Source organism: Ovis canadensis, chromosome 6 (genome assembly GCF_042477335.2).
Source record: "Ovis canadensis isolate MfBH-ARS-UI-01 breed Bighorn chromosome 6, ARS-UI_OviCan_v2, whole genome shotgun sequence".
NCBI lineage: Eukaryota > Metazoa > Chordata > Mammalia > Artiodactyla > Bovidae > Ovis > Ovis canadensis.
Genome location: NC_091250.1, coordinates 102685225 through 102706023, shown reverse-complemented (window position 1 = coordinate 102706023; position 20799 = coordinate 102685225). Strand labels below are relative to the sequence as shown.

The following is a 20799-nucleotide window of genomic DNA, read 5'->3' as shown; positions in this document are numbered from 1 at the left end:
AGAAAGATTTCTTCTTGAGTTTATTAAAACGTCATGTTACATATATATAAAAAACTGAATCACTTTGCTGTATATCTGAATGTAACACAACATTACAATTCAACTATATTTCAACAACAACAAAAATTCTTTAAAAAGTAAATGAAAAGGAAAGCCGTACTGGAATAAAGTGTTTACAGCAAATACAAAAAAATTTGTAAATGCCTCCACTCTAATTTGAGATTGAGCTCAAAGGAAAAAATACTAAGAACCAGATTCTGTAGGTAAACAGGCATTTTCACACTGTTAGAGGGAAGGCAAAGTGGCAAAATGTAAGAATGCATATATAAATATACTCATTTATAATCAGGAAGAAAATCAGCAAGTTATAAGGAAAACAAAATATTCCAGGTAGGTTTATTCTTTTCTGTTTCAATCTCTTCCAACATTACCTCTACATCTGGACCAGACCTGTTCCTTCATTCATTCAGTAAATATTCACTAAGAGTACTCCACATGGCAGGCACTCGGCACGGAGCAGTAAGATCAGAACACTTTTTCTTTTTTTTTTTTTAAGATCACTTTCTCAAGGAAGCAAACTGCAGCCATGAAATTAAGAGACCCTTGCTCCTAGGAAAGGAACGCTATGACAAATCTGTGAGAAGTGAAAGTCATATCCAACTCTGTGGAGTCCATGGAATCCTCCAGGCCAGAATATTGGAGTGGGTAGCTTTTCCCTTCTCCAGGGGATCTTCCCAGAACAGAGATCGAACCCAGGTCTCCTGCATTGCAGGCGGATACTTTACCAGCTGAGCCACAAGTGACAAACCTAGATAGCTTTTTAAAAAGCAGAGACGTCACTTTGCTGACAAAAGTCCAGATAGTCAAAGCTATGGTTTTTTCCAGGAGTCATGTATATCGCATCTGTAGATGTGAGAGCTGAACCATAAAGGAGGCGGAGCACCAACAATCTGCAGTGCTGGAAGACTCTTAAGAGTCCCTTGGATTGTAAGGATATCAAATCAGTCAATCCAAAAGGAAATCAACCCTGAATATTCACTGGAAGGGCTGATGTTGAAGCTGACGCTCCAATACTTTGGCTATCTGATGCGAAGAGCCAACTTGTTGAGAAAGATCCTGATTCTGGGCAAGACTGAAGGCAAATGAAAAGAGGGCGGCCAAAGATGAAATGGTTAGATAGCATTATTGACTCAATGGACATGAATTTCAGCAAACTCCAGGAGATAGTGGAGGACAGTGGAGCCTGGCATGCTGCAGTCCATGGGGTCTCAAAGAACTGGACACAACTTAGAGACTAACCTTGATTTCCAAATATGGAATATAAGCTTTCATTTAACACATTCACATTTGATTATAGCACAATTCTTTTCTAGCCAGACAATTTTCCATCTTTATATATTAAAACTTAAAGGGAGATAGTTTATAGTTTGAATTTTAAGCCATGCAACACTTTAAAACATAGTTAAGGCGTCATTAAAATCTTCAATCCAATACCAAAGAAAGACAATGCCAAAGAATTGCACTCATCTCACACGCTAGTAAAGTAATGCTCAGAATCCTCCAAGCCAGGCTTCAGCAATATATGAACTGTGAACTTCCAGATGTTCAAGCTGATTTTAGAAAAGGCAGAGGAACCAGAGATCAAATTGCCAACATCTGCTGGATCATGGAAAAAGCAAGAGAGTTCCAGAAAAAAAAAAAAAAAACATCTATTTCTGCTTTATTCACTATGCCAAAGCCTTTGACTGTATGGATCACAATAAACTGTGGAAAATTCTGAAAGAGATGGGAATACCAGACCACCTGACCTGCCTCTTGAGAAATCTGTATGCAGGTCAGGAGGCAAGGGTTAGAACTGGACATGGAACAACAGACTGGTTCCAAATAGGAAGAGGAGTACATCAAGGCTGTATATTGTCACCCTGCTTATTTAACTTATATGCAGAGTACATCATGAGAAACACTGGGCTGGATGAAGCACAAACTGGAATCAAGATTGCCAGGAGAAATATCAATAACCTCAGATATGCAGATGACACCACCCTTATGGCAGAAAGTGAAGAGGAACTAAAGAGCCTCTTGATGAAAGTGAAAGAGGAGAGTGAAAAAGTTGGCTTCAAGCCCAACATTCAGAAAACAGATCATGCATGGCATCTGGTCCCATCACTTCATGGGAAATAGATGGGAAACAGTGGAAACAGTGTCAGACTTTATTTTTGGGGGCTCCAAAATCACTGCAGATAGTGATTGCAGCCATGAAATTAAAATACGCTTACTCCTTGGAAGGAAAGTTATGGATAAAAAAAAAAAAAGGCACTTTCTCCTTGGAAGCAAAGTTATGACCAACCTAGACAGCATATTAAAAAGCAGAGACATTACTTTGTCAACAAAGGTCCGTCTAGTCAAGGCTATGGTTTTTCCAGTAGTAATGTATGGATGTGAGAATTGGACTATAAAGAAAGATGAGCACAGAAGAATTGATGCTTTTGAACTGTGGTGTTGGAGAAGATTCTTGAGAGTCCCTTGGACTGCAAGGAGATCCAACCAGTCCATTCTAAAGGAGATCAGTCCTGGGTGTTCATTGGAAGGACTGATGTTGAAGCTGAAACTCCAACAATTTGGCCACCTGATGTGAAGAGCTGACTCATTTGAAAAGACCCTGAAGATGGGAAAGATTGGGGCAGGAGGAGAAGGGGACTACAGAGGATGAGATGGCTGGATGGCATCACCGACTTGATGGAAGTGAGTTTGAGTGAACTCTGGGAGTTGGTGATGGACAGGGAGGCCTGGCGTGCTGTGATTCATGGGGTTGCAAAGAGTCGGACACGACTGAGTGACTGAAGTGAACAGAAAATCTTCAAAGATATACTAAATAGTTCCTGGAACCACAATTATCAAACAGCCCTGGCTATCTGTACATATGATATCAAGATTCTAGGTCACTGATACATTCTTAAAACATAGGACAGGAACAGGAACGTCGCTCAGTGGTGTCCCACTGAATATATAAATTAATCTGAATGCTCTGGGATTGCCTGTGTTGGGCTTCCCAGGTGGTACCAGCAGGTAAAAAAAAAAACACCTGCCAATGCAGGAGACCTAAGAGACATGGCTTCAATCCCTGGGTGGGGAAGATTCCCTGGAGGAAGAAGTGGCAACCCACTCTAGGATTCTTGCCTGGAGAGTCCCATGGACAGAGGAGCCTACAGTCCACAGGGTCGCAGAAAGTCAGACATGACTGAGTGACTAAGCACAGTACACCAACATATGAATCCAGCAGGTCACAAACAGAGACGGACAATCTTCCCATCAACCAAACAATAAAGCATTTATTTAACCCTGAACAGGAGATTTGGCCTGATTACAACATAGCAGCACAAATAGAACATCTATGTCAACAAGCAGAGTACCTTGGTTAACATTCCTTCCAAGGTCCTTCTCTTCAGGTGGAGGATATAGGGAGCAAAGTCCAAAGCAACTAAAACTTTGGCCCAGGAGAGAAAAATCTGTACACACTGGTTACCCTTGAGTTTCCCATATCTACCAGTCTGAGGAGGTGTTAACACTTATTTCAGAAATAAGAACTGTGGATGGGCAGGAAAACCTGTACTTCTATGAAGTTACACCTGTTTGCAGGTAAACACTCTTGAGTCTTCAACATGACAGCTGCTCATTGTTCATAAGCAATACATTTACTATGAAAACCAGCACAATTTATAGAGAACTATGCTCAGTCGCTCAGTTGTGTCAAACCCTTTGTGACCCCACGGACTGTAGCCTGCCAGGCCAGGCTCCCCTGTCCATGGGATTCTCCAGGTAAGATTACTGGAGTGGGCTGCCATTTCCTTCTCCAATAAATAAAAGTAATTTAAATTATTGCTTAGTCATGTTTTCACATTTGGGTCTTTACTAAGTAAACATATTAGCTTAGAACATAAAGGCAATATTAAGTCATTGGCAAGACATACAAACTTTGAACTTTTTTCTCATAAACATACTACTTATAAACTGTATTCGACTATTTTCTCATGTGAGTGCACTTGTGAATAACAGCATATATTTGTAAAATAGTTGTGAGGGGCTGGGGTACAGTCTGTGGCCGTAAAACAGAATTAACAGGATTATGTAAAGTTTAAATTCAAAATAATGATCTGAATAATACCTATGTTCTAGCTGTTTACACAGCTCGAATTTTCCACACTATGATTGAAAGCAAATGAGATTCATTTTTCAAAGTTAGTAGTTACATTCCTTTAAAGTATATTTACTCAGCTCCTAAGACAAAGACTGATTTGTCATGCTCAGTGTCCCTGTTATATAATGTGGAAAAATTATTACTACTTAAAGCTCAACATTCAGAAAACGAAGATCATGGCATCTGGTCCCATCACTTCATGGCAAATAGATGGGGAAATAGTGGAAACAGTGTCAGACTTTATTTTTTGGGGCTCCAAAATCACTGCAGATGGTGACTGCAGTCATGAAATTAAAAGACACTCACTCCTTGGAAGGAAACTTATGACCAACCTAGATAGCATATTGAAAAGCAGAGACATTACTTTGCCAACAAAGGTCCACCTAGTCAAGGCTATGGTTTTTCCAGTAGTCATGTATGGATGTGAGATTTGGACTGTGAAGAACGCTGAGCGCCAAAGAATTGATGCTTTTGAACTGCGGTGTTGGAGAAGACTCTTGAGAGTCCCTTGGACTGCAAGGAGATCCAATCAGTCCATCCTAAAGGAGATCAGTCCTGGGTGTTCATTGGAAGGACTCATGCTGAAGCTGAAACTCCAGTACTGTGGCCACCTCATGCGAAGAGTTGACTCATTGGAAAAGATCCTGATGCTGGGAGGGGTCGGGGGCAGGAGGAGAAGGGGACGACAGAGAATGAGATGGCTGGATGGCATCACTGACTCGATGGACACGAGTCTGAGTGAACTCTGGGAGTTGGTGATGGACAGGGAGGTCTGGTATGCTGTGATTCATGGGGTCACAAAGAGTCAGACACGACTGAGCGACTGAACTGAACTGGACTGAAGTTACTATCATTTATTGGATTTCTTTTTTCTGTTAGGTGCTTCATACATAAATATTATAGCAAGTCCTCACAAGACTCCTGCAAAGCAGATATTGATATGCCTTCTTACATTCAAGGAAGCCAGGCGGAGCCACGTAACTGGTCTAAGACCACACAATTAACAAGTGGCAGATCTGGGATTTCCAGCTGCTTCTAGAATGCCCCTAAAGTCCATGTTTTCTTCTATACTTTGCAACTTCAGCACTTCACCCCAAGGATCACAGGGAAAATAAAAGGAAATAAAAGCAAAAACAAAGTAACACAGGCAAGGTACTCTTGAAATTTCCTAAACATCAATTTCAACAAAGTTAAGATTTGAAGAACAGAAAAATGTTATCAGCTTTCATACTTTACACCTTAATGTTTTACAAACTATATATTCTACTTGCTGCTAAGTAGCTTCAGTCATGTCCGACTCTGTGCGACCCCATAGACGGCAGCCCACCAGGCTCCCCCATCCCTGGGATTCTCTAGGCAAGAATACTGGAGTGGGTTGCCATTTCCTTCTCCAATGCATGACTCAGTCGACCCTTATATAGCTAGTTTAGGTTTTTAACAAGTGGGCCTTTTTTCTTTCCCTCTTTTTTTTTGGCCATGGATTGTGGCTTGTGAGATCTTATTTTGAGGATCAGGAATTGAACCCAGGTCCCAGCAGTGAAAGTACCAAGTTCTAATCACTGGACCACCAGGGAATTCCCAAATGAGCATTTTTTGAAAAGCTCCAGAATGGATCTTTCTGCTTGTGCTGGCAAAGGGTCAACCGAATTCTTCCTGACTTTCGTGAAGGATGTCACTTGCTTACTGTACCACCCTGGGAACTGAAAAAACCACCTTGCCAAGTTTCTGCCACATTTACTTACTCAGGTGAACATGTTAAAAGAGTACCTGATACATTCAGAAGTGTGAGAAGATAAATGAAGGGGAGAACTATTTTCTAAAATGACTCATTTCAGAACATCTTTAAACAAGAAACTTCAATGCATAATTTTAAGTCTTAAAAAATAATTAATAAATTATAAAAATAATTAATATCCATGAAACCATTGCTCAGCTGGAGAAATAGACCAGTGTCTTACATTTACATGTGCCTTCTTTCTTCTGATAACTTCTCCGATTGCTTTGTTTAAAGAATCCATCTGCAATGCAGGAGACCCTGGTTCCCGCTGGAGAAGGAATAGGCTACCTACTCCAGTATTCTCGGGCTTCCCTTGTGGCTCAGCTGGTAAAGCATCTGCCTGCAATGACCTGGGTTTGATCCCTGGGTTGGGAAGATTCCTTGGAGAAGGGAAAGGCTATCCACTCCAGTATTCTGGCCTGGACACAACTGAGCGACTTTCACTTTTCTCTTGAATTTCTGAATTTCTGCCTCCCCTTTTGAAACAACTACTTCTGAATTTTGTGTAAACCATTCAGTTCAGTTCAGCTCAGTCGCTCAGTCGTGTCCGACTCTTTGCGACCCCATGAATCGCAGCATGCCAGGCCTCCCTGTCCATCACCATCTCCCGGAGTTCACTCAGACTCACGTCCATTGAGTCCGTGATGCCATCCAGCCATCTCATCCTCTGTCGTCCCCTTCTCCTCCTGCCCCCAATCCCTCCCAGCATCAGAGTCTTTTCCAATGAGTCAACTCTTCGCATGAGGTGGCCAAAGTATTGGAGTTTCAGCTTTAGCATCATTCCTTCCAAAGAAATCCCAGGGCTGATCTCCTTCAGAATAGACTGGTTGGATATCCTTGCAGTCCAAGGGACTCTCAAGAGTCTTCCCCAACACCACAACTCAAAAGCATCAATTCTTCGGCACTCAGCCTTTTTCACAGTCCAACTCTCACATCAATACATGACTACTGGAAAAACCATAGCCTTGACTAGACGGACCTTTCTTGGCAAAGTAATGTCTCTGCTTTTCAATATGCTATCTAGGTTGGTCATAACTTTTCTTCCAAGGAGTAAGCGTCTTTTAATTTCATGACTGCAGTCACCATCTGCAGTGATTTTGGAGCCCCAAAAAATAAAGTCTGCCACTATTTCCACTGTTTCCCCATCTATTTGCCATGAAGTAATGGGACCAGATGCCATGATCTTCATTTTCTGAATGTTGAGCTTTAAGCCAACTTTTTCATTCTCCTCTTTCACTTTCATCAAGAGGGTTTTGAGTTCCTCTTCACTTTCTGCCATAAGGGTGGTGTCATCTGCATATCTGAGGTTATTGATATTTCTCCCGGCAATCTTGATTCCAGCTTGTGTTTTTTCCAGTCCAGTGTTTCTTTTGATGTACTCTGCATAAGTTAAATAAGCAGAGTGACAATATACAGCCTTGACATACTCCTTTTCCTATTTGGAACCAGTCTGTTGTTCCATGTCCAGTTCTAACTGTTGCTTCCTGACCTGCATACAGATTTCTCAAGAGGCGGTCAGGTGGTCTGGTATTCCCATCTCTTTCAGAACGTTCCACAGTTTATTGTGATCCACACAGTCAAAGGCTTTGGCATAGTCAATAAAGCAGAAATAGATGTTTTTCGGGAACTCTCTTGCTTTTTCGATGGTCCAGCAGATGTTGGCAATTTGATCTCTGGTTCCTCTGCCTTTTCTAAAATCAGCTTGAACATCTGGAAGTTCACGGTTCACATATTGCTGAAGCCTGGCTTGGAGAATTTTGAGCACTACTTTACTAGCATGTGAGATGAGTGCAATCGTGCAGTAGTTTGAGCACACTTTGGCATTGCCTTTCTTTGGGATTGGAATGAAAACTGACTTTTTCCAGTCCTGCGGCCACTGCTGAGTTTTCCAAATTTGCTGGCATATTGAGCGCAGCACTTTCACAGCATCATCTTTCAGGATTTGAAATAGCTCAATAGGAATTCCATCACCTCCACTAGCTTTGTCCGAAACCATTACCTTATTTTAAAACTATTCTTACAAATAATAGATGCCTAAACAATATCTTGGGGTTCCCAGGTAGCTCAAATGGTAAAGAATCTGCCTGCAATGTGGGAGACCTGGGTTCGATCCCTGGGTCAGGAAGATCCCCTGGAGAAGGGAATGGCTCCACTCCAATATTTTGGACTGGAGAATTCCACGGACAGAGAAGCCTGGCAGGCTATACAGTCCATGGGATCACAAAAAGTTGGACACGACTGAGTAACTAACACTTTCTTTAAAGTAGTATTTCAGCTTCAGTTTTTTAACTTCAGCAAAAAGGGCTTCCTACTATATATAATCTAAGCCTTTCACTCAATATTGCACTTTCTAAGATTTCTCTGGTGGCTCAGACCATAAGGAATCTGCCTCCAGTGTCAGAGACTGGGGTTTTATCCCTGGGTCAGAAAGATCCCCTGGAGAGGGAATGGCAACCCACTCCAGTATTCTTGCCTGGAGAATTCCAGGAACAGAGGAACCTTACAGGCTACAGTCCATGGGGTTGCAAAGAGTTGGACATGACTGAATGACTAACACACTTTCACTCAAAACTGCATTTTCTAACATGTATCCATATCGTAGTGTGTAGCTGTACTTTACCTTTCGGGCTGCTGATTATAAGGTAATAGTCCATCCTATAAATAAACAATTTTTTACCCATTTTCACGATGGTGAGCATTTGGCTTATTTCTAATAAATTTTCATTTTTAAATGATATTATTTAGATGCTTTTCAGAAATAGATTTCTGGTAGGTATGCCAATTCTTCTCCAACAGCTTTGAAGGTAAGAGATCACTTCACTTATTCTTTTTATGGTTAGCTGACTACTCCTATTACGGAGTTCCTATTCTACACACAATAGCGCTTCTTTAAATTAGTCAACTTGTGCAACTAAATCAGTTTGTAAAGCTCACAAGTTCTGTTTCCCAAGGCTTCCTGGGTCATGGTTTTACAATTTAAGAAGAAATGTCTTACCCTCCCTCAAATTTCACTAATTGCTGTTAGCACAAAAGTGTTTCCTCGATGAATTATTATCATGATGACACGTGGGAAAGACTAGACGTTCCTGCTAAATTATAAGATTATCCAATTGAATGATCATGACTTTGTCACATGCTCCCATCCTCCCTCCACTTCCTTCCCTCTCCCAGACAAAGCTCCGTTATATCTACCACTAATGTTGAGATTGTTGCAAGTTTAGGTTTACGCATTTGGCAAGCTCAGTACTACTTGGTTAGATATTAGCCAAGAATGATATTATATACAATGAATATGCCTGAGAAGCTGAGTCATGACTGCCAGACTATGGCTGCCAAACACCACCAGGAATAATATTACAATGCACATTTTTCTTGTTAAAATTAACCAACATAAGACAAAAATAACTCCTGCCTTAATAACTTAAGTGGATTTCATGGCTAAGTGGCAGGAGGTAATAATTTACAGATATAAAGCTACCAACTGCTTAGTAGGCCATTTTGAGAATTTTATCCTCCTCCTATCTCAATTTATTTAGGTATTAAAAAGGAAATAACTAGCTTCACGAAGACCACAGGCTTTGTAAGAACTTGGCCTGTTTTGCACACCATTACACAGTTGCTTAAAATAGTACCTTCCCAATACCAGACTCTCAGTAGATACTTATTGGTATAGATATGAAACTTTAAAGTACTCTATATTATTGCAATGGTATATTTCCACCCTCGTGTTTCACTTCAATCATGAAAACCCCAAGTTCTACAAAATCAAGCTATATTTATGCCCCCAAAGATACTTCATTCTAACACAGGCTTTATTTGTTTATACATAACAAATTCAGTCATTGAACAAGTATTGTTCAGTCGCTCAGTTGTGCCGACTCTGTGACCACAAGGACTGCAGCATGCCAGGCTTCCCCGTCCTTCACTATCTCCTGGAGTTTGTTCAAACTCATATCCATTGAGTTGATGATGCCATACAATGTATAAGGTATTATGTGCTAGTCACTATGGATATGAAGAAAGAACAAAGGCAATGGACAAGAAACAGAAAATTATGGGTGTTTAAGGAATTCCGAAGCCCCTGTCACACACGTGGCTAATTCAGTGTTACTTATACATATAACTGTTTTTTCTATCACACTGGTATCTTGTGAATTTCATATTCATTCTTTTTTTTTTTTTTTTTTTTTTTAGCAAATAGGGCTTTGCTGGGCAGAACAAGAAACTTGAGGGCCACCGCTGCCTAAGGAGAAGCCTCCAGTTTAGAATGTGATTCCAGTTATGGGAGACAGCATGTGAACTCAAGTCAGAACGCCCACAGTGAATCCTAGTCCACCACTTAGAAGCTGAGTAACCTTGGCAAAGTATTTGTTTCGGCGCCTGTTTCTTCACTGACAAAATGGGGATACTCCTATTAACTACTTCAGAGTTGGATGAAATAATGTAAGTAAAATACTCAGCATGGCACTTTGCACAAAGCAGACAGTCAGTACATGGCAGCCATTATCATCATTTTCACAAGTGATTTTGCCTTTGAGAGTTCTGGTAAAAAAGAAAAGAGGAAGGGGATATATGTATATACATAGCTGATTCACGCTATTATACAACAGAAACTAACACAGCACTGTAAAGCAATTATACTCTGATATAAATAAAAACCTATCATCCCATGAAATAAAAGTCAGTAAGGATCAATGTTCAAGGGACTAAGGTAGAGGAAAGTAAAAAGCTGATCTGAGCAAAGGGTATACTGGGGTATCTCTTAAGCCTTGAGGAAGGAAGAGGAGAGGGGTCAGAGTTTTACCAAACCTTCACATCCAGTGACTGCATCTCCTAAGTTCATAAAAAAAGGCAGGGGAAGCAGATAAATGTCTGTGGAGAGTCCCTAAAAGATTGTATGGTTAGAGAGAGGAACCTCATTTTAAAAGGTAACCCGCTGAACCAATTCATTTCTTCTGCTTCCTATGTGCCACTTGGCACAGTCTGCCAATCTCTCCTTTCCTTATGGATTGTCAGGTTTCAGAACTTCCCACCTCTGCCCCACCATTCACGCCACTCTCCTGACACATGCGGAGTTTCATGTCTACTCCGTATAGAGCAAGTCTAGAACCACACACTTAAGATGTTCTTTGCAAAGAGTAAGATCTTGGCCCAGCAGTGCCTGTTTCCTGATCTGTTATGTTTTAGGAAGACTATGAATTAACTTTGCACAGTTATTCAACTACCTACAGTAGAGGACATGACCATATTGATACGTACCCTCTTAAGTACCACTGTTTTTGTAAATCTAAAAGTGTTTCTTTTCACATAATTTCAAATCAATTCTTTAATGCTTCGGTATACTATTAAATTATTCCCAGAATAAATTTAAAAGCTCATATTTGAGCTACTTTGCACTGTAGAAGACATTATAATGTCAATAAGATTTGCGTAGAAATGTGATAGGTGCGATATTCTGCAAAGTTCATTAAAATGTGATTCTACTTTTATTTATGATGGCTACTAGTTGCCTGTGCAATGACAGAGAAGCAGCATGTCTTTTATGCAATTTGTTTAATTATTTCAGGAATTTTCAAAAATATTAGCTGACAAGGAGTTATCATCATTTCATCCAGTTAATAAGGCTAAACTCTTATCATCATCCACCTAGACTTTTTACTACCTATGACCTACACTAGAAAAATATGTTCTCTTAGCTTCTGAAGGTGGGAGGGAGGTTGAAGTGGGAGGGGCCATATGTATACCTATGGCTGATTCATGTTGATGTATGGCAGAAACCAACACAATATCGTAAAGCAATTATCCTCCACTTAAAAATAAATAAATTTTTAAAAGTCACAAAGGGAAAAGATGTGAGACAAAATACATTCTGGTGAACATGTTTTGAGGCCAATACTATTCTTTCAGTCTGAAAAGCTGCTTTCTTTGTCACCCTTGCTCTGCTGTCTCTCCCACCCAGCAACTTTTTTTACTGCCCTCTCTCCAAAATGGTTTCTTTAAGGCCTTGGTGAGGGAGCACACTGTGAGTAACTACATGAGCTTTGGATACCCAGACTATTCAGAAATGTGAATTCATTCTCTATCTTTCAGTTCTAAAAAAAGCAATATATACAAATATTGAATTATCAAGTTGTGTACCTAAAACTAACATAATATGTCAATAATAGATACCAAGGGAGGATGGGTGGGGAGAGGGTTAGATTGGGGGTTTGGGACTGACATGTACACACTGCCGTATTTATAGCAGATAATCAACAAAGACCTACTGAGCAGCACAGGGAACTCTGCTCAATATTCTGTAATCATCCAAATGGGAAAAGACTTTGAAAAACAACAGATACACGTATACGTATAACTGAATCACTTTGCTGTACACCAGAAACTAACACAACACTGTTAATCAACTATAATATAAAATAAAAAATGTCAATTATACCTCAGTAAAAACAGAAAACAAAACAAAACAAAACACACACACACACACACACTTCTAGGGACAGGGCCAGAAATCTCTGTTAACAAGACCTCCAGGTGATTCTGATGTGTGTTGATGTTTGAGATAAGCTCCCCAAAACCAAAAAATCAGTATCTCCAGAATATAACCTTCTAAATCCAAGGTTACTATCAGATTTTATGTAATAGTTTCGATCAGGCACTTAAAGAGATTGAGTCAAACACTCTGATCACAAACCTCTGTTGCACCCATCTATCTCCTTGTATGAATTCTATAGGCACTGCTCCTCCCCATTTTTTCTGTTCAGCTTTCATTGTTAAGTGAGTAGTTTTGTGTATCGGCTCTTCTATCTGATGGAAATTCTAAGAAATACCTCATAAATATAACCCCCCAAACTGGTAAGTACTGATACATGTGAAGTTTTTGCCTGCCTGCCTAGCACATAAAAATATTCTATTCATAGAAATGGTAGCCACTAAGCACCACGACTCGGAGAAGGCAATGGCACCCCACTCCAGTACTCTTGCCTGGAAAATCCCATGGATGGAGGAGCCTGGTGGGCTGCAGTCCATGGGGTCACTAAGAATCGGACACGACCGAGCAACTTCACTTTGACTTTTCACTTTCCTGCATTGGAGAAGGAAATGGCAACCCACTCCAGTGTTCTTGCCTGGAGAATCCTGGGGATGGGGGAGCCTAGTGGGCTGCTGTCTATGGGGTCGCACAGAGTCGGACACGACTGAGGTGACTTAGCAGCAGCAGCAGCAGCAGCAGCAAGTACCATGACTATCTTGCTAGTCACATTCTTTATTCATAATTGTCTGGGTATGGAGAATAAAAGAAATAATAATAATTGTCTGGGTTATAGAACTACAGTAAAATTTTCGTCATCTAATGAACAGCCTTTTAGGATCCTATAGTATCTAGAATGAAGCTAAGATCAGAACTAAGAGATAAGAAAACTCTGAATGAACGAACCCACGATTATCACTAGCAGAGCAGCCAAAACAAAGTCAAAGGCTCAGAGATTACATTTAATATTCTGAAACTGTTGCTTTGTCCATTAAAAGCCTAACAGGATTTTTTGATAATGCCAGGCCAGAAGAGCAGGTAAAAGAAAAGAAAGTAGGCAGAAAAGAAGGGGAGAAGATGGCTGGGGAGACAACTGCGACAGTCCAGGCAGCAGCGGTGATGAAAGTTACATCAGGAGGCAAGAGCCAGACAGCTAATTTAGTCATGAGGCAGGAACTGGGGCCCAACCCAGTGCCTGAAATGCTCAGGATCCCAGGTCATTTCAACTGTGTGTAGAAAGGACCCATCGGGATTTATTAATAGATACTCTTAAGGACTAAACTGGAAAAGGGCATGGCAACGCACTCTAGTATTGTTACCTGGAAAATCCCATGGATAGAGAAGGCTGGCGAGCTACAGTCCACGGAGTCGCAGAGAATCGGACAGGACTTAGCAACTGAGCAAGGTCAAGAGTTAACAGGTCTCTGGTAGTCACTAAGCTACAAACAATTACACACTGAAGATGCTGCATTTCTGAGGTTTTCCCCCTTTTCTTATGAGTCCTTATAACTGCCATTTGACAAAACAGCATTTAATGGATCAGAAAGTGGCTCCTTGCATTCTGAACACAGTTGGAAAAGAGCTGATGGTCATAGATTTGTGAATTACAAGGCTGTAAATAAAGGCACTGCTTTACATTGATTATAACAAAAAGGCTTCTTTTTAAAAGTCACAAATCAAGCAAAAACCTACTAATGAGGTGAATGCGCAAAACTTTTCAGTTCTCACAGCTGGACCCTTCCCTTCATACCTCTGGATTTGGGGCAGAGGCCTCTATATTTGCAAAACCAGAAAAAGTACTTTTGTCTTTTCAAAGTTTAAAAAGCAAAAAGCAGATGAACTGATTAATGTGTATTCAGCTCCTAACCAGGTATAATGTTTTCTATAGTACTGTTGAACAATGAAGAAAGGAGAGAGACATAATAATAGAAATTTCCACGTTGAATAAACTAAAGTCAATGAATACATACATATACAAATAATGTATATATGCACACTTACATATATAATATATACATATCTTTAAACAGTAAATGTGTGTACGAAACTAGAAACATAAAATTGACTTTCTCCCCTTAAATACACATTCCTGGTTTTATATGTAAATACGAAAGTTCCTTCCCTAAATCATGGACTCTTAAAGTGTCTCTGTGAAAAACAGCTGAATGCTTCTAGAAGCCTCATCCTCTGTACTTTCCAGGGCTCAACCAAGGCATTCACTGTTACTTATACTCAACTTTAAAGTGGGTAGTCATAGTAACGCTGCCAGTCCTCCCCAAGGCTTTTTCTCCCTTCTTTCTATTCCTTTCCTAGCCCTCCTCCCATCTCAAAACAGCACACACAAATACAGAAAGAAAACCGCTTCTATGAGAGTGTGACTTTTTTTGTACACTGCTGTACTTGAGAGAGAAAAAGGCAGAGATGTGGGCTATTTGCATGGCACTGCCTTAAACACAAATGTATGTGGTGGCTCTGAGAGCTGAAAGAGGAAAAGAGCTGTCAGCAGAAGCTGATAACCATGCAGATGGCAGGGGTGCCTTTTCCTTTCGACTGAGGAAGGAGAAGCCATCTCCTGTCCATTCTGTCCACCCACAAGACAACTCAAAAGTTAAGATGGAAAAGGAAGGCATTAAAAGTGTTATTGGAAAAAAATAATAATAAAATAAAATAAAAATAAAAGTGTTATTGGTGTGCCCTTGGCACAGAAAGCCAAACTCTGGTCATAGGCGTTTGAAACAAGGTATGGGTTCATTTGCAGGATGCCAAGCAAGCAAAACGGGCAGCTCATGCCCACAAGACCTGAACTCCTGGATGGCTTCCAGCAAGAGGAGAGGGTCACAGGATGCATGATCAGCTCAAGAACCTTCTTCTGATTGGCTGATAACATGCTTCTGTTTCAGGAATCTCAACTTTCTGGTTCCAACCAGTCTGGGGTCTACTATGCTTGAGATCTGCATGTGGTGGACATCTTCCACCTGGGTGGGGGTCTTAGTTTCTACAGAACAATTCAAAGGTATGTGTCAGATTGTTATCTATATCCCTTCAGGAGAAACTAGAAATGGAATCCTGTGACTCTACTGTCCTCTTCATTAACCTGTCCTTGGGTTGAGTCTGCTCTTTGGCACTCAGAAAAGGCCTAAGAGTCTAAAGGCTTTTTTTTTTTTTACAAACAAGAAATGGGGGACACAGAATGACTTTTGTGCCTGGAAAGGCCCCACAGGGTCCTGCTTGGTTTCAATCCCCCCTTTTCTTTGATACTCTTTAATCCTGAGGGGAACAGTTGTGGGACAAGAAAGAGAATGAAGTCTTCAATAGAGGGTTTAACCATAAGCTCAGCATAAGAATTGTGTTTTAGGGGGACTTGGTTTCAAAAATATTGGGCTGTGGCATGCAAGAAGCTCCTTCTCAGAGAGCTGATGAAAAACTGGAATGAACAGTCATATGCCAAGGGGAGAATGCCCCATGAAATATGAACATACACAGTTGTGTGAATGCCTGCAAAAGTTCTGGAAGAAAACTCACCAAACTCAAAGGTGGTATTCTCTGATAATAAACTATGGTGTTGATGGAAGAAGTCGGGGGACAGGAGGGCTTGAGGGCCCACAAGAGGAAAGTTCACTTCGTGTTCAATGTACTTTGTAATTTTTTTGGTGCTCAATGTACTTTTGCACTATAAAACATTTAAAGAGTAAGAACAGATGCATGCATTACTTGTAATTTTTATTAAAAAAAAAAAGGCATGATAGAATTTTGAGACTTAAAAGCTAGAAGCATAAAAATTTAGCAGATTGTTAGCACACAGAGTCAGAATCTGACACAATCTGACAAGGAACATCAGAAAAGTTTCATATTGCATTTAAGCTCATTGAGTTTTTTTATAGACCATATATCCTGCAAGATTTTACACTGAAACCTTATATATCATGATTCCTGCACAGTTTAGGCTACTTCCTCTGCACACATTTTTGCTATTCTTCATCGGTGTCATTTACAACAAAGCTCCTAATCACAAACGTAAAGGTTAATTTTTTAAATCTCTGAGTACAGTCAAGATTTCTAAAATGAAGAAAAAATAATACCTTAATACACACCCTGTCAAAATTATTGTATACGTATACAATTCTGGCAAATACATTAGCAAGAGTTAAAAATTTGGTGTTCAAGAAGCAAATATTCATTAGGTTGAGGTTGAGTTTGAGTCTAAGTACTTGCCCTGGTAACTGAAGTGAGAAGTCTTTTAAAAACAGTTGGTCTGAGGTTGCTCAAATGAGGAATCAGAAGACCCCAGGTTCTGATATCCAAGTACATTACACAAAACAATACTGCACTGACTCTACAGAGTAGCAACAAGGATATTTTATTAATATCAAGGGTATTCCTTTTTCCAAGTATGTGTATTCTAAAGTATATATTAAAATAACAGGTAAAAATAAAAACAGTACAAAATAAGAACCACTTTAAGATAATGTATAGTTGAATAACCTAAGTATCAGTGATCTTTTACAATATAAACTGTCCCTCAGTGACTGGTCTATAAAAAGTGTTAAGTGGGACACATATTTTCCCAATAATTTTTCTGGGTATTTACACATGTATAAACTATTTCAGAAATTAAGACCAGGAGAACTTTATGTGCGGACAAATTATGCCACATATCTCCTATTGTAAGGTAGAGACCAAGGAATCACAGTTACAAAATTTAAGCTTTAAATTCTCACTGCTGATCTTGATCAAGCTAAGGCCCCAATTTTCTGAAAATACTTTTAAAAAAAGTCAGCCCTTATAAGAGGAAGGAATCCAAATAATCAATTGAAATTCAGGTAATGCCCATAACAGATACTGGCCAATAACTGAAAATTTTTTCTACATTATACCTTCTACCACAACTGTTACACAGAGTTATAAAGAACTGAGAGGAGGATCTTTATTCTACAATGAGTGGTTAATAAGCAGTATACAATAATACAGTTTTAGGAAGCAGAAGGCAGTGCTTAAAGAACAAATCAGAAAGCAGATTACTTAGAAAATGAAAACTAGTGTTGAGAATATTCTTACCTTCACCTCCCCTGCTTATAAAAAGACTCATTTCTGACAATATTAGTTATATCAGATACTCCCTTTTGGAGATTAGTGGATTACTGCAACACCCAGAAGAAGATTTTACTAAGACTCTTAGTCAATGGTTAGTGTTGGCCCCCATTCTAGGTAAGTAAAACAGAGAAGCTAACAAAAGACTCCCTCTAGGTGAACCCAATGGACCCTAATTTAGGAAAGAACCATCCAATCACAGTATTGGACGTCTGCTCTTCGGTCAAAGAGCGTTGGACTCGGTAGGCAAAGAACCTGGTCAACTTCATTCCTTCTCTCACACTGTTACTTAGGACAAATCACTTAAACACACTGATTTTCAGCTTCCTCACCTGAAAAAGCGGCATACTGACTTATAGCGATGTGAGGGTTAATCGTGATCATCGCACCACAGGCACACAGAAAATATTCAACTAATGTTAATCTTTTTCTAGGGGACGGATCAGAGGAAGAAAGGGCAATGTCAGGGTTTCTTGGCAATGCAGAACATTAACTGTTTGCTTTGGTGCTAAAAAAAGAAATTTCTAGCTCTGAGACAGACCTGAGACAGACACAGACTGATTCTCTCTTCGCCTTAGGCAAGTCTCCCTTTTCAGAACTCAAACAAGCCAAGTTTTTGGCAATTATTTCATGCCTTGTTTCCTCACTCACATTTTCACACTCTAAGATCTTGTCGTCTTAAACCAGACTTCACACTCCCGCAAGTCTTGTGTACACACTGCCTACTCTAGGGCCGCGCTCACTAGCAAGGAGCGCCAGACATTTCTGGACCGATCCAGCACAAAGTGGGTCCTCTGCATTCAGAGGGCTCCGGTGACAGTGTTCTTAAAAAGGTGGAGGCCTCTTCCTGTCAAAGGAGATCATCCCAAGAGGTGCCCTCCCCAAGTCACACTTTCCCTTCTCATCACCCCGCGCACAGTTCCTGATTTCTCTTCCCACTGTGGGAGGACGGATCTGTGATATTTACGCGTGTAGACTGAACGCTCGTAAAAAATTCAGTGGTCCAACCGAGGCCACGCGGGCGGCGGCGGCGGCGCAGCAGCCACACCTACTCGGCGGCCGCGGCGCTGGGAGCCCGCAGCCGGCTGACCTGCCCGCGGCCCGGGCTCCGGGCGCCGCCCCCTCCTCGACTCCTCCAGGGACGACTCCCACCCGAAACCCGGGGCTGCGATCCGCGAGCACGTGGGAGGCTGGCAAGGACTAACGCCCGGCCCAGGAGGGGAGGGATGGGGAGGCCGGGAGGGAGCCTGCGGCCTGGGGAGACTCGGAGGTAAACAGTCCGGCGCCCGGACCGCGGCCGTCCCCCCAACCACCGCCACCCCTGCACCCCGGGACGCGAGCTTCCCGAGAGCCGCCCCCAGCGCCCCTTCCTCCCCACTGGCCCGGCGCCCCGCTCCGCTCCGGAGAGCCAGCGGGAGGCGGAGCTCCGCGCAGCCTGACTGGCCCTTCACGGCCGAGGCCCCCCTTCCCCGCCGGCATCTCCCTTCCCCGCCGGCATCTGCCTTCCCCGCCGCCACTCACGGTGTTTGCCGCCGCCGCCGCCCCCGCTCGGGTAGTTCAGCAGCAGGAAGGGCAGCGGGGAGCCCGGCGACGGCGGGGTCCTCCAGGAGCGCTGCTGCTGCGGCGGCGGGCGCGCTACGAAGCCGGCGCCTCCATCGCCCGGGTAGAGCAGGAAGAAGGGGGCGGCCACCGGAGAGCCGGGCTCCGATTGCCCCGCGGGGGAGGCCAGCGGCGGCCCCGCCTCGTCCTCCCGGTCCGCACCCCCGGCTGGAGCGCGGCGCGGCTCCTCCGGCCGCTGCTTCCCACCCCTCGCCGGCTCCTCGCTACAACTTTCCGCGCCGGCGGTGGGCGGCGGCGAGGTCTCAGCCATGCTGGCTCCTTCCTTCGCCGCCGCCTCGGACTCGCGCCCGGACCTGGGCGGGGGAGCAGAGGGTCACGGCGGGCAGCCGCCGCCCCGTCCCGTCCGCGCCGCCGCCCCCTTTCTCCTTGGGTTACGGGCCGGCGTCCGGGCCCTGCCGCTCCGTCTACGGCCCGCCCCACCGGGGTCCGAGCCAGCTGGAGGGCCGGCCCCGCCCGACGGCGCGGTCTCCCTACCGGCCGCCTCCTCCCGCCCGCCCCTCCCGCCCCGGCCCCGGGCCTGCGGCGCGGCTCCCCTAGGGGGCGACCTCCTTCTCTTCCCAGTGCCCACCTTCCGCCCGGCTCCCGCGGCGCTGAGCTCCCTCCCGACCCGGGGGAGGAGACGGCGCCCGGAGCCCGGTCCTTACCCGCCCCCGGCACGGCCCTCCTAAGCGGTCAGGTGTGTGTACCCCCGGTGCTTGAACGATGGGAGACCCGGCGAAATAGCTGGCGGCGCTTGTGTGTGTAACCGCCCAACTTCATCAGTAGCACGGAGGCACAAAGATCTGGGTTGAAGAAGAGGCGAGAGCTAATTTTAAATAGGAACCTACCCGCTCCCCCCACCCTCTTATTAAACTGTACCGTTTGCCTTGCACACACTATAACTTGAACCGTTCATTCAAGGTTTTGATTTATGAGATTTTTATGTGAGAAACCAGAGGTGGGTGTCCACCTTCCCCCACCTCTATTGTTCGCTGTCATGTGCCCTGTATAAAAATCTTATATTTGCTTTGACTTTAACTCCCTGGTTTTCCGGTGTTCCGGGTGCGCATGAATGCGTGTTAAACCAAACAGCTTAGAATTTATATGACAAGCGTCTATTACAGGTAGACAGTTTTCACTTTCATATCACCCGTGTCTCGCTAGCAATTGGCCACTGTTGCTTTATCTTGAATATCTGAATCAACGATTACTGATCCAGTAATTCCCATAAATAAACATTTCCGTCTTGAATAAAGACAATTTCCAGTTACTATTGCTATTCCTTACGCTAGATTCCGTGAACGTGCCCGAGTATTTCCCAGCTGTTTAGCTTTGTGTTCAGACTGCAAAATGCTGGCATAGAATCCATGTTGACTCGTAATTAAAAATCACTGTTGTGTAACATTTTGTCCACCTGGTTTTCCTTCTTTCTCTGGTCTGCCTTTCCCTCTGTAGTTATCCCTCTCTGAAAGGGAAAGTAAACCTTTCTATTGTTGTTATTCTCTGAAAATCACTCTTAAAATTACAAGAAATTATCGTGAGACTTCTAATACTATCAACAAATCTTTTGAACAAAACATTTTAAAAAGAGGTGTTTATAAGCTAACTTCAGGA

At 42.6% G+C, this 20799-nt stretch overlaps 1 protein-coding gene across 4 annotated transcripts in view; it reads right to left on the bottom strand.

The window, feature by feature from the left end:
- The window catches only part of RUFY3 (RUN and FYVE domain containing 3), a 94018-nt gene extending 74299 nt beyond the window's left edge, over positions 1-19719 (bottom strand). For 2 of the 4 annotated variants that reach the window (XR_011257789.1, XM_069594294.1), the window contains exon 1: positions 19108-19719. Coding sequence is in view for 1 of the 4 variants with exons in the window: in XM_069594294.1 (XP_069450395.1) it covers positions 19108-19456 (349 nt within the window). In the remaining 3 variants the exon portion in view is untranslated. Of the gene's footprint in view, positions 1-17553; positions 17740-17918; positions 17987-19107 lie in introns of those variants that run through there. The other 2 variants (XM_069594299.1, XM_069594297.1) reach the window with 2 other exon arrangements.
- Positions 19720-20799: the final 1080 nt, after the last annotated feature.